This window comes from Ips typographus, linkage group LG1 (genome assembly GCF_016097725.1).
Source record: "Ips typographus isolate SLU linkage group LG1, UJ_Ityp_2.0, whole genome shotgun sequence".
Taxonomy (NCBI): domain Eukaryota; kingdom Metazoa; phylum Arthropoda; class Insecta; order Coleoptera; family Curculionidae; genus Ips; species Ips typographus.
Genome location: NC_138422.1, coordinates 10623369 through 10649043, shown reverse-complemented (window position 1 = coordinate 10649043; position 25675 = coordinate 10623369). Strand labels below are relative to the sequence as shown.

General features: G+C 34.6%; 1 protein-coding gene and 1 long non-coding RNA gene across 2 annotated transcripts; both read right to left on the bottom strand.

Moving 5' to 3' along the window:
* Positions 1 to 946: 946 nt before the first annotated feature.
* Positions 947 to 3591, bottom strand: LOC145730282 (uncharacterized). The gene is made up of 7 exons (XM_081981415.1): positions 3420 to 3591; positions 3177 to 3359; positions 3032 to 3121; positions 2942 to 2974; positions 1255 to 1290; positions 1140 to 1196; positions 947 to 1079 (listed from the first exon to the last, which is right to left on the bottom strand). The coding sequence occupies exons 1-7, from the start codon at positions 3511 to 3513 to the stop codon at positions 1003 to 1005; spliced, it is 570 nt and encodes a 189-aa protein (XP_081837541.1). The 5' UTR covers positions 3514 to 3591; the 3' UTR covers positions 947 to 1002.
* A 10704-nt stretch (positions 3592 to 14295) lies between these two features.
* LOC145732601 (uncharacterized) lies at positions 14296 to 15828 on the bottom strand. Its single transcript, XR_014179036.1, has 2 exons — positions 15658 to 15828; positions 14296 to 14544 (listed from the first exon to the last, which is right to left on the bottom strand). It is a non-coding gene; the product is annotated as an uncharacterized LOC145732601 (long non-coding RNA).
* Between the last annotated feature and the right edge of the window lie 9847 nt (positions 15829 to 25675).

Sequence of the window (25675 nt, the reverse complement as noted above, 5' to 3'; positions counted from 1 at the left end):
GAAAATATGTTTTTTTTAGGGCAGGTACCACAAAATTAACAATAAAATTGATATATCACGTTGCCCATTATAAAGTAGGTAAAATTGTAGTGTCGAAGACATTAACATTCACTTAAAACAGTAATTTGCTACATACGTACAGAGTGGCCAACTAAGAATGCGAAGTACTGTATCTGTAGGAAATCGAAAATGATACATGTTTGAAACAAAAATTTAGTAATATGTCTATTAGGGATACATTTAAAATATTTTCGTGATTCCTAGTAACTGATGGTATTTCTTGATTCTGTTGCTCATTCTAGAGAGTGTGAGAGAGTGAGTTTTTGTTCTATTCAGTATCTCTCGAAATGTTGTCGTTTTCGAGATATTGACTGGTACACATTGGAATTAGGACTATTTGGAAGACTATAGCACGCGAAAGGTTAAAGATATAGCACAACGGTTTACACGTTCCTATCTTACTTATTTGAGATCTATCTTATGATGATATTTTAAAAATTTTCAAAAAATTGAAAAATTTAGTACTTTTTTGTTTTTTGAAATTTTTTAAAATCTATCATAGGATTGACTTCAAAAAAAGTAAAATAGGAACATGTAAAACGTTTTGCTCTATCTTCAACCGTCCGCCTGTTATAACCTAACCTAACCTAACCAATTATGCAAAATCTGGATTCTATCCTAGAATATCTGCGAATGGAGTTTTTACAGGGAAATCAATATTTTTTAAATTATATTTTTCTGGAATTGTCTTTATTAAATAAGTAAGGGCCTTAAATAAGACCCCGTAAATGTTTGAAATGTATTTGTGATATTATTTTTTAACGCAAGCCCACGATAGAGAGTTGGCCACCCTGTATATATATTTAAAAACTGACCTTATTTGTAATAATTATCGCAAAAAATACTACTACTACTACTATTTTTTATTAAAAAAAACTAATATGCATTACATAAATAATAAGTATATTAAAATAGTTTCATTATTACTAAATTTGTTATTTTTTAATCTTTCTCGTCCAGTTTCTTAACTTTTATCAGAGCACTTTCAGTCGAATCTTTTAGGTCTCTGGCTATTGAAGCTAAAAGAAAATTTTTATTTTTATTTTTACTGATATAAATTTATATTAATATAACATTACCTTTATCAGTTACAAGCACTTCTTCCGCAGGCTTGTCGTTGATGGTTCTCAAATGCCCTGAAATCATTAATATTGAGGATACCTACACGTAAAACAAATATTTTCATTTACTTACATAAAGAGTTTCTGCTGAATATGAATTTCTTCGAATCTAAAAAAAAACACCATATATCATATTTGTTGTGTTCTGTTGTGTAAGAAAGAAAAGCATATTTTTGCCACTTTCTCATTTGGTAAAAAATAAAAAAAACATCAAAAACATTTTTTAAACACATTTTTAGAAAATGTTTCCAAAAAGAAACCAATTTTTGAAAATTGTTTTAACCGCACATTAACCTAATTTTTTTTTTAGTACGGCACCTACTAAACCATTTTTATAAAATGCTTAGTATTTATAGATTTACTACGTTTATCTTAGACGGATTCACTGATATTAGTCAATCATGAGTCAATCGGATCATATACTTTGCAGCAAAAGGAGCGACATAAACGGATTGAATTTATGATCAGGATTTGATTGAAATAGTTCGGTTTAAACGACATAAACGAGATAGAAATAACAGCGGATTTAAGATTAAAAAAGAGTCTGAGAAAAAAGATGTAAGTAATATCAAAAGATAAAAGAACACAGATACTTGTGTAACCTCTGCTGTCCTTAACCTAAAAAATAATTAAAAACAAAATCCAGAAAAAACAGTTTTTTTCTAAATTTCTCAAAAATTTCAACAAATACTTTAGTTTTTAAAACGCCATGTATTTATTTGGCCTTTTATATGTCGATGGATAGCCAATGAAATGGGGGGGCTTTCCACCGATATCTCACATTGATTGATTGGCTAAATAATTTGGTCGCTAAACTTGTCAAACTTTATCAAAAATTTCTGTTCAATTTTCATGCATGTTTGCACTGAAAAACTGACTTATTTGACTGATATGGTATGGACTTTTATATGTCGATTGATAGCCAATTAAATGAGCTTTCCACCGATAGACAACATTGGTTATTGGTTGAATAGCTAGGCCGCTAGAGGGCTTTAAACTTAACCAAAGTTTTTTGTTCAATTTTCATAAACTATTTTGTTTAAACCTGAGAATCTGCCTTATTTGACTGATATGTTAGTAACTTTTACATGTTGATAGATAGCCGATTGGATGAGGACGATAGCCGATTGCTCTGTCTTGCTCTGCAAAGATAGGACTACAAATTAACAGCTTGACTGCCAAGAGACTGTAAAAGAAGTGTTGGCAGACCTCAAAAAAGATGGCGATGGCGTGACGACATTCAGAAGATTGTCGGGAAACACTGAATGAGGGCTGCTATATGGGACAAAATATATAACATTACATTCAGGAGTGGATGAGAAAAGGCTGATAAGAAGAAGAAGAAGAACCCGATGAGATGAACTTTCCACCGATATGCAACATTGATTGGTTAAATAATTTTTTTTAATTATAGTGTATAAATTCAGCATTTGGATATGTAACGTAAATACCTAAATGGCTGATGAAACCGACCAAACATTCAACAAATTATAAACAAGGTATTAAAAGTTACTGTAAGAAATTTTAATCTGTTTTGGTCTAGGTCTAACATAAAATTCATACATAATGTCGAGAAAGCAATTTTTTGAAAATATCTCAAAAACAGAAACCTTTTCTGATATTTATTAATTTTTTAAACCATTAGTTACGTAACTCAACCAGTTTTATTCCTTCCTTATCACTGTCATCAATATCCACAGTGTATATTCATACTACTAAAATATACATAATTCCTTAAACCTTAGTTACAAGGCACTTACCTTTGGGTTCACTACGAATTGGCTTTTTCAGGCCTAAAAAAAATCATACACATAATAAAAACCAGTTTTAGAGATAACTTAACCACTTACCTTTATTACTAACTGAAGTAGACTCAACCAAGCTTTTAGTACTTTCTGTAATGGATTTCGCAGTAGATGACGTGTCAGGAATCAGCAAGTCTGAAACACGACATAACTTGACCTATTACCCTACATACAACGTCACTGACCTTACCATTTGAAGAAACTACAAAATCACTGTGTCCCTCACTAGCAATATCATTTTCCTTATCATCCCTCACTTTCACTGTCGCCTTTAATTTGTAAGGTACGCTGCGATTGGACAATGACTCACTATCTTTATCGGTCACTTTCACTGAAGTTTTTAAAGTGTGGCGCACCTGGTAAGACGGTTGATCTAGCCAATAAGGTCGGTTAAGTCAGCTTATCACGTGACACTGACAAAGGCTGTACTTACCTAGCTGTACTGCTACAGGTAAGAACTGGGGTGAAGGTTTAGCGGCTACAAAACCGCAGAAAAGTATCACCAAAACACCACTAGTCACCATCATCTTCACAACATAATGTTCGCAAGGATCGTGTTATTGTTTCCTTAATGTTACCTGCTCATATCTTTTATACTTCGTGTTTTTCTCAGCTTTATTTTTAGATATTGATGTCAGAAGAACAAGACGGTTGTTAAGAGGATATATCACCGTGAAAGCTGGTGTGATTTGTTGCGTCAATGATGGTATATCCGCTGAAAACAACAGAAAAAAACAAGTTCTTCGTGTTATTAATAACACTGATTAATAGACTTAATATACGCATCTAGTATTTTTTTTATTTATAAACCGGGTTTATGTAAACACATTACAATCTAACAGCTCCTGTATACGACCTTGGTCTCTATTGTTTAATTAAATTACCTCGTTTCATCGTTTTGTCTTAGAATTAGCTCATCAACTGGGAATTTACATATTTATTACTTTGAATCTGATTACTCATAAGAGGATTCGAATATTAATGGATATACCGACAGTATTTTCCTTAATTAGTGGTAACTTAAAATGACTACCAGGATTAGAGGGTCGGTTAAGAAGGTAAACTGTAGGGCAGTCACGTTGAAGCTTTTTCTCAAAAAGAGTTTAAATCATTCGCAACTGTTTCACTGCTGGCAGAAGCTTGTTTTCGGCAGGGATTAAACCAGTGTCCAAGTTTAAGAAACGTGAGAATTTGGTTGTCGAATCAAATCCGCTTAGTTGATCTGGGAATCCCTGGATGGAAGTTGTAAATACTTTGGCTAATTGGAAGATTATACTTACTTTGTCGTATTTAAATGATGTTTCAGGTGTAGAAGGTTGCATTAATTTCAAATGTGCCGAAAACAACTTTGAACGGATTTTAACGTATTTAGTACAAGTGTAAATTTTATTTTATTTAGTTGTCATAGGAAGGATGTTGAACCAGGCCCAACCAAAGCAGCCAAACCCAAAAGCAGCTTAACTGTACTTAATTATTTAATGAGTGATCAGTTACAATGAGTAAATAAGTAATATGTACAATAAGGCCCAGTACTATCAGTTTAGAATAACTTTATTGCAAATATAGTTTGTATAGAAAAAAATATCTATTGGCCAACATTTCTATAGAAATTATCCTAAGAATAAATTTATCCGAAGGTGATATTACTGGTCTTCAGTAATAAATTATCTATGACTGTCAGATAATATACTTATTTCAAGTGGTGTTTAAATTGATTAATGATATCGATTATATACCTCAGTGGTTTCCGAATTTTCAAATTGACAATCACTCCTGTTGGCCCACCGAATGATTCCTAATAATTCCTATAGTCTATTCATGATGTTTCAGAACTATCTTCTTAATGTAATGTAATCCTCGCACAATAATTTTTTAGAGTTTTTTTGAGTAAATAGGCTAATGGGATGAGAATTATTAAAAAAATATTTCTACGAAGAACTAAAACTAAATTGTACTTTTGGAAGATGAATTGAGTTAGATCGTCATAGTTAAAAGCCTCAAGAATTTGTGGGTAGCATTTTTTCCGCACATTTTAGGGACACCCTGTATAGACAATCTTTGGTAGTTGTATTCTGAATTTCTTTCGAAGCACAGAGGCAGCTGAATACAGTTTTATTAACGACAAGGTACCTTTGAGGTTGAAGAAAACAAAACAAAACTGTGCAGATAACTACATGGTAGGTAACTGTCCTAAAATTACTTAAAAGCGTTTATATAAATTCTCACTGCAGGTTTTTCGTATTTATTTTTAACATTATTTTGCGTTCTTTTGTGGTTGATGATCAAAATAAAGAAAGTTCGAGACAAACATGAACTTTGTAGACAAATACTGCATTTTAACGTCTGACTGGGTTAAAATTTTTATGACCCCCGATTAATTTTAAGGTGTTTATGTTGATTCTTAAATGGAAGAGAAAGCAACCAAGAGCTGCGGAAATTGTTATAAAATGTGAAAGCAATTAAAACCCTCATAAGATGTAAATAAACTTTATGAGATAGAATTTCAGCCAAAAACTAGGCTTTAAAACGTTCTAGACCCAAAAAAAGTTAGGGTGTAATGTGTCCTCTATTATTATTTAATGTAATACTTTCTGCATTATAAGTTTTATTTTATACATAACTATTCATAGTTATGAATATATTCATATCAAGTATTGGGTCTTGTACCACTTTGCTAACTCAAACCACTCTAGTTTTGTAGAAAACGATGTTTTAAATCATTTCTATCAAATGAATTAACAAATATCTTTCACTTGGCTTTGTTTTATTTTCTTGTTTCTAAAACCAAAATTGTAAAATTGTAAGGTTCAATCCTAAAATTCCTAGTTTAGGCATCAGACAAGTGTGGACAAGAAGTTAGGAACAATATTTTTTCTCTGAGGAACAGACTTTATTTATTTATGGCGTTTTCGATTGGAATACTATGTCATGCAAAACCAGTGTATTGTTATACTATTTCAATGCCATTTGATGATACATTTACACTAGTTTTGCATTAAGCTTGCCAATCGAAAACGCCATTATTTTGCAACATAATTATTATAAATTCCTCTTTTACACACGCGTTGTTATATTTAACCTTAACGTTACTGTAACGTTGTCATCAAGGTCAAAAACTTATAATAAACATTCCAGAGTACCCTCAAATAACCTGTTAAAAGTATATAGAGATTCTGCTAAAAATAAATTAAATAGTTTTGGTAAGTAATTAATTAAAAATAAATTCAATTTTTAACCTCGAAAACACAAAAATAGATTGTGCAAGATAAGAGAGTAAACCCGAATCCCATCTAGAACAAATTAAGTGAAACACTGATGTACAATTGACAAGAAACTGAGCCGTTTTTTGACCAGTGAACTGGAAGAGGATTATAAGCAATTATCAAAATACTATGTCATGTCTTAAGCAGTTTTTATCACGGAGTTATCTACTGTGAAAATTATCAAAAGAATCGAAGGAGATAATTAAGATTTGGGTTAATTAGATACAGCGGAAGGGTGGTCTGCCGCATTTGGGAACTGGCTTACACGTTTATTTCGTTCAATAATCCATCTCAATTTTTTCTTTTTAGATAAACCGAACAACGATTTTTAAAGCCGCAACTGCAAACTTGATTTTAAATTAACCGTTGTGAAATAGTATAATTTTCGGATTAAAGTGAATGGTTAAAGGGCTGCACCTTTTTTAAATCCCCATTAAAACCATCCCCTACATTAAGCCTCTTGTAACGAGACTCAGTGTCATCTCAATTATCAGTCACCAGTTTGTTATTTTTTCGTTTTATTAATGCTCTGAAAGTGCCACCGGGAGGCCTTATTATTTGCTCTTTTTTTTTTCAAACCACCGCAACATCTGCCCTTTTGGATTTAACTACCTTTACGACAGTTAACTAGAAATTACCACCACACGGTTCATTGCTCATCAAAACCCATTATAATCCAAAGTACTACCTAATAGTGGTACTATAACCATCTGGGTGGTCTTTTAACTAGGTGTTAAAAGGCCGTATCGAAGAGTACTTTCGCAGTCTTTTTATCACGATTTCGCACTTCAGTTTGTTTTCCGCAAATACTCTCGACTGTGCTTAAGCCTTCTTTAAAACAGACCCGGATTGGGTTCTTAAGCAGTCCAGGTGCTTCGGTGTCACGTGGGGATGTCTTAAGCTGTCAACAATAAGTTGAGGTGGGCGGTGATGTTTTGGCAACTGGGGTTTTTCCCATCAAAGGGTTATTGTAGCGCGAGCTTAAAGTGAAAAGGTGTTACACCGAAAAGTACGTGTTTAGGTGTAAACAACCAAGAATAAAACCCTTTGATTATTCAGATGTGGTTTTAAACAAGTTGAAAACAAATTTCCGAGTTTTGCTATTCAATAGAATACTTTTGATAGTGTAGGTTGCTTTTAACATTGACATTCAAATAATAAAAGTCATTCTTAGTACTGGTATTACTATCTTCTAATAAATATTTCTGTCTTCTTATAAATAAACAATACAGTTAGTATACGTTAAGGGACAGCCTAAGCCCGCTGATATTTAACATCGTAATAAACAGCATAATAGACAGAGTCAAAAAGACCGCTTTCGGATACAGAATGGGCAATACGGAAATAAAAGTTGCTCTGCTTTCGCTCAGAACAGCGGTGGACGCCCCATGGTACGTCAGAAACGTGGACATCCAGCGAGATTTCAAGTTCATCACCGCAACGGAAAGGATCAAGCAGAGCGCAGTGAAGATATTCCAAAAAGCGGAAAGCAGCGAAAATCAGTTGCTGCGAGAGGCAGTGAACTATGACCCGGAGCTAGAAGCACCCCACAAGTTTTTCTTTCTGTTTCAGATAGACGACAATTCAGAACCAACCAGCCAAGAAGAGGACAACAATTCTCCCCAGACCTTCCCCCCGGGTGGCGAGAATTTTATTCTTAAAATCTGGGAACCCTAACTCCCCAAAAACCTTAGGATGTTAAAACAGACAAACTCTGGGAACTTTCCAAAAGGGAAAATTCCTAGACTTGTATTGACTTCCTCTTCCAGACCTCTCCTTTCGGTCACCAGCGATGGGAGGGTAAAAAGCAGTAGTCTTGGTTGACCCATCTATCTGAGGCTGCATTCCCTGCTAAAGAATATTGGCCAGGGGTTCTCTGCTATGCAGATGACGCTGTTCTAATAGCCGAAACCGAAGACAATATGCAAAAACTACTATATACCTCCAACAAGAAAGTCAGGAAATGGAACATGAAAATCTCGAAATTAAAGACAAAATCGATGACTATCGATGACGAAAGACCCAACAAGATGTAAACTAGTAATTGACGGCGTACCGATAGAGCAGGTCATGGATTTCGACTAGCTGGGTTGCAAGATCTCCAGCCGAGGAAATTTGGAGGAAGAAGTCAAACGAGAACATTTGCGGTATCTAAGAAGACAAACTGACATCAGTGATATCGTGAGATGGTGAAGAGCTCGACGAAGATACTGGAACGGACACGTCAGCAGGATGAACATCATCAGGGATAACATACCAACACGAAGAAGACCCCTGGACAGACCATCAAAAAGATGGAGAGACAGCTGGCAATCCAACTCTCAGGGGAAAAATCAGTGAACTACGAGCGGAACGCCTTCTACAAGTGGAAGAAGAACTTACACAGAAACGAAGGAATTGTCTAATAGTAACCTCCGATTCTTATTAATAATCTTTCAAATTAATTTATTAGGAGGTGGAAATACGGACCCTTAAACTGATAAAATAATGAACTAGATAACTAGAATATTTTGCTTTCGTTCTGCATAAATTTAATAAAAGTTTATAATCACATTTTTCGCAAAAATGCTAGGACCTGTCAATTTTTATTTTTGGCTGCGGCATTAACATTATGTATACAGGGTGTTCCCAGTGACACGACGAAAGATATCGATCGATATAAGAAAGACTCTAGAAAGAAAATTTGATAACACAGTAAAGTCAGCATGCCCAAATGTCCCCAAACCAACTAAAATGTTTTCAATAGGTCTGTTTGCAGAGGCAATCCTTTACTGGTTTCTAACTCAGAAACAGTAAAATATTAAGTTTCATTGGTTGAATGTTTGCGTTTTCTGATTTGTGGCCTATAGAGGTATCTATTTCTCTGATTTCTAGTTGGAGATTCTCTCTGCGAACAAACCTAATATTATGATACCTACGGTCATCTCGGAAGTAGGTACCACCTTGCTTATTACAAATGGAACATCCTGTATATTATTATATTTTTGAATACTTGGATCGATTTCAATGAATGAAATTTTGAATAATGAATGATGGTTAAAATGAATTGAATTGAAAAATACAACTTTTAACTTTTGGAGTGTCATACCTCCTAATCAGAATGAGATAGAGCAAAACGGATTGCATGGTCATATTTTAACTTCGTGTGTAATAGCTATCCTTACATCCTCTCTTTCCATTATCCTCCAAAGGATGTAGTGACACCATTTATATTTGATTCAGCAGTTGATTCCATGCTTGCCTATCCTGTGCAATCCTTTCGGCATCATGTAGTCTCATGTTTGCATGATGTCGAAAGGATTGCACAGGATAGGTTAGGGTAGGTTAGGTTATCATTACATGCTCCTTGAATAATAAAGCATTTGTTTTGACAGGTTGTAAAATAATGATTAGCGAATTAATACAATTATTGCTTGATAATAATTTTATGAATTTTTGAAGAAATTTGACCTCACACTTAACCAAAAATCGTTATCTTAATCGCTTTGGCTCTGCCAACCCGAAATCCTCGAACAATTAATATTATAATAAAGGCAACTTTTCACTAAAAAAATATCAGAATCTCAAGTTGAAAGCCACACCGCCGCGCCATAGCGTAGGAGTGACGTAAAGACATCGCCATACCTACATTAATAATTTTGTTGTGTCTGCACCTATTAATTTATTCGAATTAATTTCGCTTTAATTAATTCCTTCGATCAAAACGATTCGCTCAGGTACGTATTCGTGTCGGGACATCTTTACGTAGGATTTTGAGAAGGACGAAGCTAATTAACCAGTCTCGAATCATTTGTTATTGGCGCTCTCTAAAATAATGAACATATAATTGTTTATTTCATCCAACTGAAAATAGCTGTTTGCTAGGTCAGTATTTATCTTTGATTTATACTAATGTAGGTACTATAATTAAACTATACTCTTCCAAAGAGGGTTTTACACCAAAAAGTAATTGCACACATTACAAATTGATAAAAAGAAATTTTTATCAAACTGTCAATAAAAACCGCCAAGAGAATTGTATTTTTGACAGTTTGATTTTAAAATTTCATTATTATCTTGAATACTGTATATCCAGGCTTTATATGTAAATTTGCTTTTAACTTTTTACTACTAAATTAGTTGTTTTAGGTTAGGAAAACGTACTGTTTTTAAAATAGAAGTTATTCTTAAATAAGAAATAAAATTCCCTAAATTAGTCAGTTTTTTAAACTTGGAGAAAATTAAATATTTAAACCTTCTAATAGTGACTTTTATACAATTTTCTGATATCAAAAACGTAAAAATCCTCTTGGAAAAAATGCATAGTTTCTCAATTTGTATTTGTTTGCAGTAACAAATTAGACGTTATTTTGGTACATTTTTGCATCAAACTATTCTCAGTTTTCATTGCACAACCCACTAGAATAGTGGCTTATTAAATCGTTTTGGGATCTAGAGAAAATGAATTATTTATACAACACTTCTAAGGTGTTAGGCATTAAGGTGACTTTTACAACAATCTACAGATTTGAAAAACAACAGAAAATTCTTGAACTTTAATGATATTTGTTGTTTTTGCTGTAATTAAACTGTTTTTGGCTTTAGAATTCTTCTAAAGATAACTTTTACGACAATCTGCAGATGTGTTAAAAACATAAAAATCCTCTCTCAATTAATGTCATTTTGGTTCATATTTGCATCAAATTATTCTCATCAGTTATTATGTAGAGAATGATAATGTAATAGGCTATAGAAGATAGCCTATTACTTTCAATCCCTATCCGATTACGGATGTTGGCTATCATCATGGCTATGCGGATCTTATTGGCTGCGCATCGGAACAGTTCAGTAGATGTTGCTCCAATCCATTTTCGCAGGTTAGCCAGCCATGAAATTCTTCTTCTTCTAGGCCCTCGTCGGCCATCAACTTTGCCTTGGATTATGTTTTGGAGAATTCTGTATTTGTTATTTCTATGATATGGCCAAAATACTCTAATTTACTACGCTTCACAGTAAGCATGATTTCAGGCCCACATCTCATTCTTCGGAGTACTTCTTCGTTTGTAATTCTTTCTATTCAAGAAATTCTAAGAATTCTTCTAAAAATCCACATTTCAAAAGCTTGCAGCCTTTTTTCCATAGCGTCTGACAGCGTCCAAGCCTCCACATCGTACAGAAAAGTGGAGTATATTGTATAACACATGACTATTTTCTTCTTTAGAGCCGGATTCAGATCTCGACCTGACTCGACATCTGCATAAACGTACTTCTCGCTATTTCAATTCTATGTTTTATCTCCTGTGAGTGATCCCAGTCCTCGTTCAACGTGCAGCCGAGATAATAAGTGAACTTTTACTAATCACCATATATTTGGTCTTATTGACATTTAAGTTCAGCCCTTACTCCTCACTAGTTTGGTTGACCCTGTCTAACAACTCTTGTAGTCCCTCTATACTGTCCGATAACAAGACAGTGTCATCAGCATAGCGGATATTATTGATGATTTTACCGTTAACTCTGATGCCTCGATTTGTGTTTTCTAGAGCCTCCTTGAAAACGCTGTCTGAATAACGATTGAACAGGAGCGGCGACCGTATGCAACCCTGTCGTATACCTCTTTTGATGTTAATGTATTCTGTCTGCCTATTTTCAACTCTGACTGTAGCTTTTTGGCCCCAGTAGAGGTTAGCGATAATTCTGATGTCTTTTCCATCCAGTTTAATATCTGTTAACATCTCTATCATTTTTCCATGCTGGCATCTGTCAAAAGCCTTAAGGTGTAATCCAAGAAACACATACATGATAACACATGTTTTGAAGTTTTATTTGGGTCAGCCTGTATAACTCAGATTAAGCTTTTTACTTAAATTGGGTAGTTTTAAGTGTAACCTTGCTAATCCCTTTCTTTTTCCACAAAAGATTTAAAGAAATAGTTAAATTAAAACAAAAGAAAATTAAAAAATAACCCCATATTTGAAATTTTGCAATAAAATTTGTAAACGGTCCTTAATCAGCAAACTGGCGAAAGCGTTTAGGTTCGATTAAAGTTATTTTGAAATATTTTGACCAATTTTTTCATTTTTGACTACACCTCAGTCACACCCTGTATACTCGGATCCGTAAAAACTTTTAAAAAGATTATTTAGGTCATCAGAAAGAGGAAGAAAATACCTTTCAATTCTCAAAAGAAATATTAAATTTGAGTGAATCAATATGGAGAAACAGCCGCTCAAAAATGACCAAAAATTTTGCTCTCCCATTATTTTTTAGGAGCAGTTTATATGTATTTTACCTTGAGAGCAAATCAACAAAACCTCAAATCTGTTTCGCATTAACAAAAACAAAACTCAAAATCTTTGGTAATTTGAATTTGAGGTTAATAATACACTTCAAATAAAAAATGACAATCGTCCGTCAAATTAATGTGTCAATGTCAAGTCACTCCTGTTTACATCGGACATCTATGGTTTCAACCACCGCCCTCTGCACAAGAAAGCCTAGAATGTCACTTTTAATGGCGGCGTTAGCGGTTTTCGTTTTGTACACAAACCTATGCAGATGCAGTAGAAAATATGTTTTATTTTATTTTTTCGTGTAGTTGATTAGAAGTTGTGAGTGAAAAATCAAAGAACGCTTCATTCCTGATCCAGATATGTATAGATATGGCTTTTTATACCCAATAAAGTCCAGCCAAAGCAAGTTTGGTTAGGTTAGGGGAAGAACCCTTTGTCCTGGAAAGTACAACAAACTAATGTGAAAACTGCTCAATCAAAGAAAATTTGGAAATCCTTGAAGCTAGGTAAGCAAAACTGGTAAATGGGTTTTATATTATTACCAAGACCTTTCTTTTAAAATGTAAATGTGCCAATGGAACTTCTAAAAGCTGTACTGTTTCTTCAGAGTAAACCTTTGTTGCTCTCAAAATGCAGGCGGCCTCAAAATGTAACTCACATACCTATGTAAGAGGCAATAAGTTTACTGAATGAGAAAGCATATTGTACTTACCACTGAGTATTGTGTTGGAGTAAAATCAGTCCAGTTAAAAGCTTTCAACCACTGTTGGGTTCGAGCAGGGTCTTTTGGAAAGTAAAAGACTGACACTTTTGGGCCTTTCACCAAATTGCTTTTACAATTTGGCAAACAACAAGTGGACGGCATATTGTAGAGGCAATAGAATTTAAGTTAAAAAACCAACAACAAATTATAGAACAATGAAGGAACCATAACAAGTGATAACACAATAAAATGAACACAAACTACACTTTCACTAGAACAATAAACAAATAAACAACAATATATAATAGCAAACAAAAATTACTTTGGCAAGTAATCCCAAGTCTTGACTTTAAACCTTAAAAATTAATTTAATCATCGAAAAACTCAATTTCCACAATACAAACAAATGCAAACTGTCAACCACTATTTCGGCCATATTGGAATTTTTGGCATGCACCTTCTTGGCTTTCTTGTACAGAGGGCGGTGTTTCAACCGGATAGAGCACTTCAATCCTGTAATTTTTTAGGATTGGCTGGTCATTTCATAATTTTTATGGCGGTTTACATGATCGGATTTGAATAGTCAGTGACACGTTTCTAACGTGAAAAAATCCTCCTCAAGTCGTTCAAGAATTAATCTATATCCGTTCCAAGCAGAAATACGATACCTAGCAAAACTTTATGGCAGTACCGGACAGAAAATCAAATCAACGAACGTTGAACAATGAGAAACAACAGAATAATACGATGTGTAACGTATAGCAACACGTCGCTAAACAGCCTCATATTTCCGCACTAGCGACCTGTGTGGTACCACTCCGGTGCTTTATGGCATGAGTGCCATGATTTAGGGCCGCGATGCTTTTATGTTTTGCCCACGCGTTGCCATCTTCGCCCGTTCCTTATTTACGACGTCACTCGCTTGTTTCAGTCGTTTTTTTCTTTTTTTTTTGCCGAAGAATCGTCGATTGTCGTTCAGGCTGTCGTCGCCACCCAATTGATTCGTAGACGATTGTTTAAGTTTGCATAGTCCAGAAACAGACAAGTTTACACCTGCCTAGATAAACCACATTATCAATAAGGTTCTATTTAATTTTGAAAAATGGGTACTGTTTGAACAGGACACACTAAAATATAATGGTTCAACCCTCACACTTTGCCTATCAGTTTTTCAGGCTAACAGGTAGTTGCCAGCAAACAGGATTCGGTGCAATACCGGTCCAACCGATAAAGTCCCAAACGTCAAATATTTGACTTATTTTCCTTGTTGCTTAAACCAATCTAGTGGATGAAGTGCACAAACGCGAGAACACCCAGAACCTAAAAAGTTCCAAGCCCAATTAATTAAGGACAAAATCCCAAAACGAATAAAATTAGTGGCCACAGACAAGGGAACATGTCCTTTATCTGAAATGGCTAATTTCAAACACCTTTTGTCTATTAGTAAGCGAGCTCCAAGCCATAAAAACGTTAAATACTGGTACCACCCGCAAGTGTGACACCTCACTTTGCCTCTTATCTGATCTGACAATGTCGTAAATATTGTGGTTTTAGTCTGAGAAAGGTAGTTTGATTAGTACCTGCAATAATACCTATAAAACTTATGTATAGTCTGTTTACCAACAATTCTTTTGTGCCTAGTCTATCTATGGATTTTTTTTAATATACGGGATGTTCTTGAATTAATGTCACAAAGTGTAAGGGGAGATAGTACGTCCAAAAATATGACAAAAGGTTCCTAAAAACATAGCTTTGTCAAAGTTCAAAAAAATATTAAAGTTTTTTGTAAATATCTCCGGAACCGTCTGTCGTACTGAGGAAAACTTTAGAAGGAATAGTCTTCTAGAAAATATCAATTAATCATGAAGTAGTTATTTATACAGCAAGTGACTTAAGTTTTTCGAGTGAATAAACAGGTTTAAATCACGTGTTTTATACAATATTTTACTAAATTTCGACGTCTAATATTATTAAAAAAACTAAAATTACACTGATGTTTGTTTGTTTACATCTCTAAATAAGCGAATGTCATTTAGAGTAATATAATAGATATTTACATTGCTAGTGTGGTATGAAGATTTGTATAGTCACGAGTGGGAAGCATTGCGACGATGAGATCCTAGATCGAGTTGTGATGATCACACGACTCCATTAATTTGCCATACCCCACGAGTACAATATTTTATCTACGATTAACCAAAAAATTATCAATTTTCTACTCTAACTTTGAGTTACGTAATGGGGAATTTTACAGTCACTAGTACGATAATAATTGTTTTATTGTATTCTTAGGGTGCTTTACCTCACTGTACAACAGGGTGAATAAGATGTCCCTATCGGAGGCGGAGTGCTCAATCGGACTAGGGCGATATGGACAATTCGCCCGAGAGAAAAAACAGGCTATTTTTTCTACAACTAATTGGAATTACTTACCAAATTTTACACAAATAAACACTCAATGTTTGAAATGTTTCCGTGTTTAGATTATCACTTTTGACGCAGCCAAAGTTTGACCGGTGTCCCGGATTGTCACCGTATGACAGCTGATAACTTCTTTTAGGTTGAGGTGTTGAATCACCGCCCTCTGTACAAGAAAGCCAAGAAGGTCCAATATGGCCGAAATAGTGGTTGACAGTTTGTATTTGTTTGTATTGTGGAAATTGAGTTTTTCGATGATTAAATTAATTTTTAAGGTTTAAAGTCAAGACTTGGGATTACTTGCCAAAGTAATTTTTGTTTGCTATTATATATTGTTGTTTATATGTTTATTATTCTAGTGAAAGTGTAGTTTGTGTTCATTTTATTGTGTTATCACTATTGTTATTGATGTTCCTTCATTGTTCTATAATTTGTTGTTGGTTTTTTAACTTAAATTCTATTGCCTCTACAATATGCCGTCCACTTGTTGTTTGCCAAATTGTAAAAGCAATTTGGTGAAAGGCTCAAGAGTGTCATTCTTTTACTTTCCAAAAGGTCCTGCTGGAACCCAACAGTGGTTGAGAGCTTTGAACTGGAATGACTTTACTCCAACACAATACTCAGTGGTAAGTACAATATGCTTTCTCATTCAGTAAACTTGTTGCCTCTTACATACATTGGTATGTGAGTTACATTTTGAGAGCAACAAAGGTTTACTCTGAAGAAACAGGACAGCTTTTAGAAGTTCCCTTGGCACATTTACATTTTAAAAGAAAGGTCTTGGTAATAATATAAAACCCATTTACCAGTTTTGCTTACCTAGCTTCAAGGATTTCCAAATTTTCTTTGATTGAGTAGTTTTCACATTAGTTTGTTGTACTTTCCAGGACAAAGGGTTCTAACCAAACTTGCTTTGGCTGGACTTTATTGGGTATAAAAAGCCATATCTATACATATCTGGATCAGGAATGAAGCGTTCTTTGATTTTTCACTCACAACTTCTAATCAACTACACGAAAAAATAAAAAAAAACATATTTTCTACTGCATCTGCATAGGTTTGTGTACAAAACGAAAACCGCTAACGCCGCCATTAAAAGTGACATTCTAGGCTTTCTTGTACAGAGGGCGGTGGTTGAATGGATTTGAATCATTGTAAATTGTAAGTTTGTATCATTTGCTTTCTTACATAATAAAGTAGGTGTATTTATTTTTGAATTGAACACTAACTGAAACTTGAACAGCTTTTTCATTGCCTCAAAACATAAGCCAAAATGCAATGTTTTGATGCCAACTGTCAGTGAGGATGACAATCAGAAGAATTATTTTGTTTACGGTCAAGATTCGCTGTAATTGATGTATTTTATTACGCACGCTGAAAATTGCCTGTGATTGGTCTATTTCATATCGCACAGCTGCGGAAAGTCTAGGTTTCTATATTCGTTCAACCGGTGACAATATTATCCGGACTTATCCGTTCTCTAAACTGTTAAGGAATTAACCAATATCCGTGTAGTAGAAAACTAGTGACTGTAAAATTCCTCATTACGTAACTCAAAGGAAGCTAATGTAATGGATCATTACCGTGCTAGTAGTAGATAAAAAGTTTTTAAACCTCTAGTGAATAAAAAATTGTTTAAATCGTTGCTAAGGGTTGAATAGGACAAAATCAAACGAAATCTAATAAATGTATACAGGGTGTCACTGAAAGGTCTTTACAACGCTCTACCGCAGTTAGCTGGGGTCAAAATAAAGCGATTTAGCTATATTTGCCTTAATCCAAAAGTTGATAAAAAAAAAGAAATTTAAAAATCAATTTTTAATCGTAGTTTTTATAAACCATTTAAAATTATGAAATTAGGTATCCGGGGTTTTCCGAGATGGGGAATTCATATCTGCCAACGACTTTTACATTGATCGTAGAGGGCGCCACATACGGTTCAAGCAATTTGTTTAAATGCTTTGTATTTTTTTCTCGGTAACGGTAAATCACTTTTGAAAATAAAGGCGTATTAGCCTGTTATTTCTGTTTAGAAAAGGTATACCTTAGTCATGTCGCTATATGGTCAACCGTTTTTGCGAAAAATGCGTTTGAACTACTAAATGTACGTTAATCTCAGTCTAAAACAATCTCCAGAAGAAGGTCAGTAATTATCAACTTTTGGATTAAAGCAAATCGCTTTATTTTGACCCCAGCTAACTGCGACAAAGCGTAAGATTTTTCAGGGAAACCCTGTATAAAAATGTCTTTTATCATGCCGCTCTGTCCCATACTGGGTACCAAATTGTAGTATCGACTTGCGCGAATACCTCAATGAATAAATAAATAAATTAGACAGAAACGGTTTTGAACGTGGCTTTTAACTGTCCCGGTTCGTACGTACAGTAAATACCGAGTGATTAGTAAAAAAGTAACTGTCGGCGTATGCACGATCAATCACAGAGCGGGGGCTCAGCTTATTAGATTAAGTTAATCTGTTCTTGTCCGCGGGTTCTTTGGCTTCGATACCATCTTTAGCTCGTTACCAATTACGCTCCTACTGGGTTCGCACGCATCTGCATACCGGGGGGAACCTTATGGGAATCGCCCGGGATTTAGAAAAATTCCCGTCTGTGGGAAATGGTTAACGCTCAATGCGCAATGATTCATTCCATATAGATTCACTGGTAGCGTCATAAATAACGTTCAATATCGAAATTGCCTGTTCTTTCAGCGATAGTTGCCTTATCTGATGATTGATTTTTCTCTAAAGCTTTATTCGAATCACTTAAATATGTAACGACTTATGGTATTGTTTGTACTAGGAAAAGATAACGTAAAATAATGTAAACATAGCAAGAAGGAGTGAAAGGTTCCAAAACAAAAGCCAAAGTGGTTGTTGCATATGAAATAGAAGGTGGAGATTGGAAGCAAAAGTTCATAATCAATCAGTGGAGGTGTAATAAATACAAAATGAAAAAAGCCACACAGTCTTCTCTACAACAAATCATCTTCTTCATTTTGTTGTAGAGGCGACTGCGTGTCTTTTTTCATTTTGCATTTGTCTGATTCGTCTCTTCATTATCAAATCCGTGTTTTTCCCGGGCAAGATTTAAAAAAACTGTTTTAAAATTTTAGACGAGAAAAGTAAAACTTAAAATATTTTCGAAATTTTTGCAAGATATTTTGTAAACAGCTCTTAATTGTCAAACTTTGGCCACAAAACTCGATTAATTTTCAAAAATATCAAAACCTTTGGGCAAAATTGCTATAGAGCATACTTTTCATTTTTTGACTGAACCTTAGTCACACCCTGTATACTCGGATTAGTGCCTTTTTCCAAAAACCTTATTTAGGTAATGAGGAAGAGAAAGAAAATACCATTTAAACGGCAATGAAATTATTAAAATTTAATTAAATTTGGAGAAACAGAAGTCCTATTTTTTGTTGACAAACAGTTTAGTTGAAAACTGTACTTATTCCAAACAGTGGATTTCCTTATTGACTTGAAATCCATACATAAAACAGTGAAAAGTATTTATGGAAATATTCGAGCATCAGGCACATTTTAATTACGCGTATAATACAGCTCATAAAAACTAAATCATAATATCGTATAAATTATGAAATTTTTAATTGCGCGCACAGTAGGTGAGCCGCCATATATCTTCTCTTTTGAATGAATTTCGGCCGGCTCCGGAATTTATAATCAGGTCTATTATCTCCGCTTATTATTATTTCGATTCTCACTGAATGGCTTTTTAGCTTGCTTTTTAGCTTCCACAACAAGTTTTAGATTGAATTACCAGCGATTAGACGGTATAAATTTGACTTCCCGTTCAAAACTACGTGATCCTTGTTCTTTTAGAGAGAGAGAGTTTTTTTTTGTTTTTAGTAGGTATTTTGAAGTAGTTTAAGTATGCACACCAATAAAAATAAACTAAAAGCAAAATGTGATCTTTCTCTAGTCGCTAGCTTCATGTTTAAAGCGTCGTGATCCTATGTTAGTCTCATGTTGTGTTTTTAGCAGTTTCTCTCCATTCCTCTCTATCTGACGTGCTTCTAATCCTGTCTTGGAAATATTTTCCTGTAAACTGCTTCACCTGGTCCAGCCATCGTTTTGGAGAACGTCCTCTAGGTCGTATTCCCTCTACCTTCCCTTGGACTATAAGTTTTTCGAAATTGTCATCTTTCCTCCTGCTGACATGTCCAAAATACTTGAGAATATGTTTGATTTTAGTTGACAATCTGACTTGGATGTTAAGTTCTTCGAGTATGGATACTTTAGTTCTGCGATCTGTCCAGGGAATCCTCAGTAGTCTTCTCCAGACCCACATCTCAAACACATCCAACTTGGCGATGTCTGTGGCTTTTAAGGTCCAGGATTCTGCTGCGTATAGCGCAATTGGAAAAACGAGGGTGTTTACTAATTTTGGTTATGGCCGTTTGGCAAGAGCTATCCTTCTTTTGATTTCTCGACTTGATCCGTCATTTCTGCTGATCTAGATAAGTTATATAGACCGAACCTCAAGCTTACTCTCTCTACTCGCTCAATAAGACTCGACATTTCCTGCTCATCTTTGGCGATAAATGTGGTGTCATCAGCGTAGCGGAGATTATCCATCCTTCTGCCACCTATGACAACGCCTCCCTTCCAGCAGTTCAAGGCTTTCCTTATGATATGTTCTCCATATACTTTTAAAGGTTCAGAGGTTCTTCCATCCACCTTCATTAGTGTTATGTTATTGTTATATAGTTCTTTTAGTAGGTGAATCAGATGCCGCGGAGTCCCCATCTGCGACAGGACATCCCAAAGTCGTCTCCAGTTGACACAATGAAAAGCCTTGCTGTAATCCAGGAAACACAAGTATGCAGTTTTGCCATATTCTCTTGTTTTTTCAATGATTTGCCGCACATTCATAATCTGATCTCTCGTACCCTTTACCCTCACAAAACCGGCCTGTTCTTGTGGTATTTGCCGTTATAAAAAACTTCTAAGTCTCTGCAACAGGATCCTGAGCATGACCTTGCTTGGATGAAAAATCAGTGCTATAGTTCTATGTATAATGATTGCATTTTTTACTGGATCCTTTTTTCGTCCATCTATCAGTCGGTTGGCCACTGTCCTGTCTGCCAAACCCTGTTACAGATTTTCCACAAGAGATCAATACCTTTCGCGGGGAGGTGCTTAAGCATTTCTGCATTGATGTCATCTTCTCCTAGACTCTTGTTTTTTAGATATCGAATCGCATGTTCTACTTTACTTCTTAAGATGTCGGGGCTTATTGTTTTTTTGATATCGAATCGCATGTTCTACTTCACTTCTTAAGATGTCGGGCTCCTGCTGCATATCCTTGATTGAAAACGAAGTTTCGGGCTGTTGTTCAGGTTCTACTTCTTTATAAATTCATACAATGTTGTCGCCAAACTTGGATGACGTTTTCTATTTCAGTTACCACTGTTCCATTCTCGTCCTCTATCGACCACGATTTGGATCTGAATTCTCTTGTGATCTCTTTAATACATTTAAATAGTTCACGCGATTCATTATTCTTAGAGAACTTTTCTATGTCGAGACAAATTTTCTGTAAATGTTGGTTCTTATCTCTTCTCGTCAGTCGTTGTATTTCTCTGTTTACATCTTTATACTCAGTTCTCTGTTCTTCAGTATTTATACCTGCCTTTCTAAGATTCTTTCTTATTTGTACCATGTTCCAAGTTTCGTCGGTCATCCACTGTTTGTTTTTTACATTTGCAGTTTGGCCCATGTCTGTACAATGGATTGTAGAATCTTGTGAAGCTACCGAAGTTCGATTAAGACTGTTGGACTGGTCATCTGGCTGTATTGATAGAGATTTATTGCTTGTAGGTTTTTCGAGTATATTTTCTGCAATTTTCTTTTTATTAGCGATTGAATCTCCAATGTACGACTCCGCAACTGAGGTTGACTTCGACCCACCGTGTATCTTAATGTTGGTAATATTGGATCCAGAGTTCGCCAGCATTGTAGCTGAAGATCTACGAAAACAATGGCCGGTGTACATTTCAGGATCCTGAAGGCCCAAGTATACAGCTATTTTGCATGGCATTTTGCCAAAGGTATTTACTCCTGCATGCATTGTTTCGGACATTTGCCATCCTTGTATGTTACGAAGAAGCGGCGATGTGTAGGTATATTGTCCGGACGAAACAATTATTTGTATTTTTTGTAGAGGTGAGTGTATTTGTGCATCAGAATCATCATAATTACACACTACAAATTTTCTTATAACATAGGTCTTTGTGTTTGGAATCGTTACTATCAAGACATTATCTTTTTCTTCAATATCATCTAAGGTAAGCTTCATGAGTTCCTCCCTGCGACAAGCTCCTGCTATCCCGAAAATTGTTGCGACTTATCATTAAATTGGGCGCTTCAGACAGGAATTTTTCAACTCTATCGCGAACCTTTCATTTCTTCGGTCTAAATTCGTCTTTCTTCAAGAACGCTGTTAGCTTATAGAATTTACTTATGTCTATGTTATGCTTGACTTTTAAGACCAGCTTTATTATTGAGTATTTAGACCATACCGTAGAAGATCTTTTTGAGAGGTGATTAAAATATGCAAGAAATACCTCCTCTTTCATCGACGAAAACTTGACTTTTTTGAAGTGCATCATGTGTCAAAGGCCATGAATTCTTTGTGGGACCGTTCTCTCGACCTTTCTGGAACTAAGTGACTGCTTGCTTCCGTACCTTCGTCAATGATTTCTTGAGGAATTTCGTCGTAAAATGAATCTATTTTCAGAATAATAGAACTACAGAATAAGAAACTATCATGTCATACCCTTATTTTCGTTAATAAACTGGTACAAACCAGCAACACCTATCAATCAATAGTTACTCAAAATATACAGGGTTCGTTGGGTGATAAACTCAATAAATATACGGGACAATTAAGGCTAAGCTCTACAGGTTACATTTAATTTTCTTTCCTTGAACATCTCATAGAAAATTTGGGGCAAATAGGTATTTTCACTCTACACATATAAAATAGCATGTTTATTATACATTTCTTGTAAATTAATCTTGCAATGCGGAAAAGGTACTTTACCGCATCCGGTGCGGAAAAGTAAAAAGTTCTCCCCGAGTAGGAAAGAATATTAAAAAAACAGTTTTTTTTTATTTGTCAGTAATATCTGGTCATCAGCCAATTTTAGCTTTGGCGACAGTGGGCAGTGGCGTACTAAGGCAGTGTACGATTTGAATTGACAATATTTACCTGTTGCTTATCCTAACTGCTTGTCCAAAAACTTTAGGAAGACTACTACTAAAGCTACAGATGAATAACTATAATAAAAGCTTTCGCAAACCTGCCAAAAAAAGTAAAAAGTGAAGAGCCTGACTTAAATAAGTTCCACACACCCAGTATATCGTAATCTGAACTAAGTAGTTATAAAACCTGAAAGTGGTGGGCGTGAAACGATAGACGTGCTAACAGAAAAATATTGTCGCTTTCCAGCTAACTGTTTATCAGGTTTATGGAAGTGATTATTGGGTTTTATTTATTCTCATTTCACCATTTTGACATGGGCTTTTCATCGCCGGTTTGCTGACGATACCGTAACTCCTCTTAATGGTTTTGCTGCAATGAAGTGGACATCTGCTTAACGATCTGGCTCTGTAGCTATATCGACAATACCCTAAGACTAATCACAACGTCCGAGTTTTACTGAAAACGTTATAAAACGGGTGGTGATTTTCAGAAGCCATAACTCCTCTTCACCGAACTGTCGCCGATTTATAGCTTCTAAACAAATACCTCGGCACATAATGAATCAGTTAAAAACGAGCCTAATAAAGACTTTAATGGCGGTAGCTCCTTTGTCTCGAGGCTATAAAACCGAATCAATCCACGGCCAGACAAACGAGCACATAACCGCATTGCAAATCACCTATGCGAGCCTCAAAACAACATAAATTTGATTTTTTTCCGAAATTTTATTATATTGCATTCAATGGCTGGTTTTGTCTGGGAGCTTTATGCGCTTCTAATAAAGGAAACAAAAAGGTACTTGAATATGCTGCTTTACATATGCAAAGAGAATGTTTTATGGAGTCGTAGATGTGGGTTATCGTAAGGCGGTGAGTTCTTTTGTCTTTGATAAAATCAAAGAACTCACCGAAGAATTTAGAAGGGACCTGGATTTACAGGACCGCACTCCAACTTATTTAGAATGGTGTTAAGTTATTTCCTGAACAAATCATTTTAGTTTAACTGAAACAGATTGAACTTGATTTATACAACAAAAACCACCAACCCAGACAAACTACACTAAAAACTATCATAATTTAAAAAACATTTTTACAAGTACAAGACTGGTTTCAATGTGAGGTAGTTGATTCTATCATCACATGTGCCGAAAGAAGCTTCTTGTGGTGTATGCGCGAGTTCAAAGGTTAAGAGCCGTAAGTATCATATTTCAGTTTAATGGGTGCTCATCTTCCAACTTCCTATAACAATAATTTCACGAAAAGTTTTGTTCCAAACCGACAAAGAATGTCCACCGAGTGTATAAGTGGGACTATAAAAAACATTAAAAGATGGTAACGGAAAATATATTACTTGTCAAGTTGCACATCATCCGTTTGCTGATTTAAGATATCACCATTTGTCAGGAATCTTTCTTTCTTTGGTGAGGTGAAAACATGTTGAAATTCAGATATTAGGTGAAAAATAAACGTATATAATTGATGACGTATTGAGTGTATGTACAGGATGAGTTTTTTTGAAGTGAGTATAATGTGAATTGAACTGATGGTCATACAGTGTGACCCATTTAGAATGGAAACACCCCTATAAAATTTTAGGTTATTAACCGATTTCAATGATTTTTTTTTTGAAATAATTAGGAATGAAATGTCTATTACGGGAGAAAATTTTAAATATTTATTTCAGTTTTCAGGTCCACCAAAATTTCATGAAAATCCATTCATTAATAACAAAGTTATGACAAATTAAAATTCAAAAATCCTCTAAGCTAACGGTCACAAAAGAACACCCTGCATCAACTGTTGCCATAGAAATGATGTTACTATTTACTTGTTTATTATTAATTATTAATTGATTAATTTCTAAAAAAAAAAAAAAAATCCAAAAAAAAAAATCAAAAAAAAATCCAAAAAAAAAATAAAAAAAAAAAAAAAAAAAAAAAAAAAAAAATTTGGCCACAGCTATTTGAAAGCACTATAGATCCAGTGGCGTAGTAATTTTTTCAATAAAAAAATCGCTAATAAAAATTCTCCATTTTCTATCAAGAAAAAGTATCGTAATATGACCTGAAAACTGAAATAAATATTTAAAATTTTCTCCCGTAATAGACATTTCATTCCTAATTATTTCAAAAAAAAATCATTGAAATCGGTTAATAACCTAAAATTTTATAGGGGTGTTTCCATTCTAAATGGGTCACACTGTATGAAACAAACCGTCTGAAAATTTCAGTTAAAATATTTTGAAACCGAAACAAGATAAAAATGTCTAGTTTGAGTATTGGCTAGGGTCATTCATATAGTTTGTCAGTTTGCAAAATATCTCTTAAGCTAGTGTATACAGGATGAAATCTCTGAGAATCTAGGAAAAGTTGTCTAGTTAGAGTGTTTTTAAACACATAAACACAAGCTTTGACATTTTTCGAAGAAACAAGTTTGAACGTGTGCAATGATCGCATTATACAGGATGTCCAAAAAGTCTGAAATATTGCAAATATCTCGAAAACAATTGATTTTGAAAGCGCTGACGTGGGGGTGAAATGAGATTTGCAAGTATACGGGGTCAGTCACAAAGTAGATCAACTTTCTTCATTCAAACCTAACAATCTGTAATTACTTCAGATTTTAAAAGTACTCATAAAGACCAATTCAACGATTTACAAAATTACTACTTTTACAACGCTTTTTTCTAGTAAAAAACAACATTTTATGTAGTACGAAAATTTGATTAACTTTAGGACACAGCAAAAATTGATAACAATTTCACGTTATATTGACATTACAGCTATTATTGTTACTCCT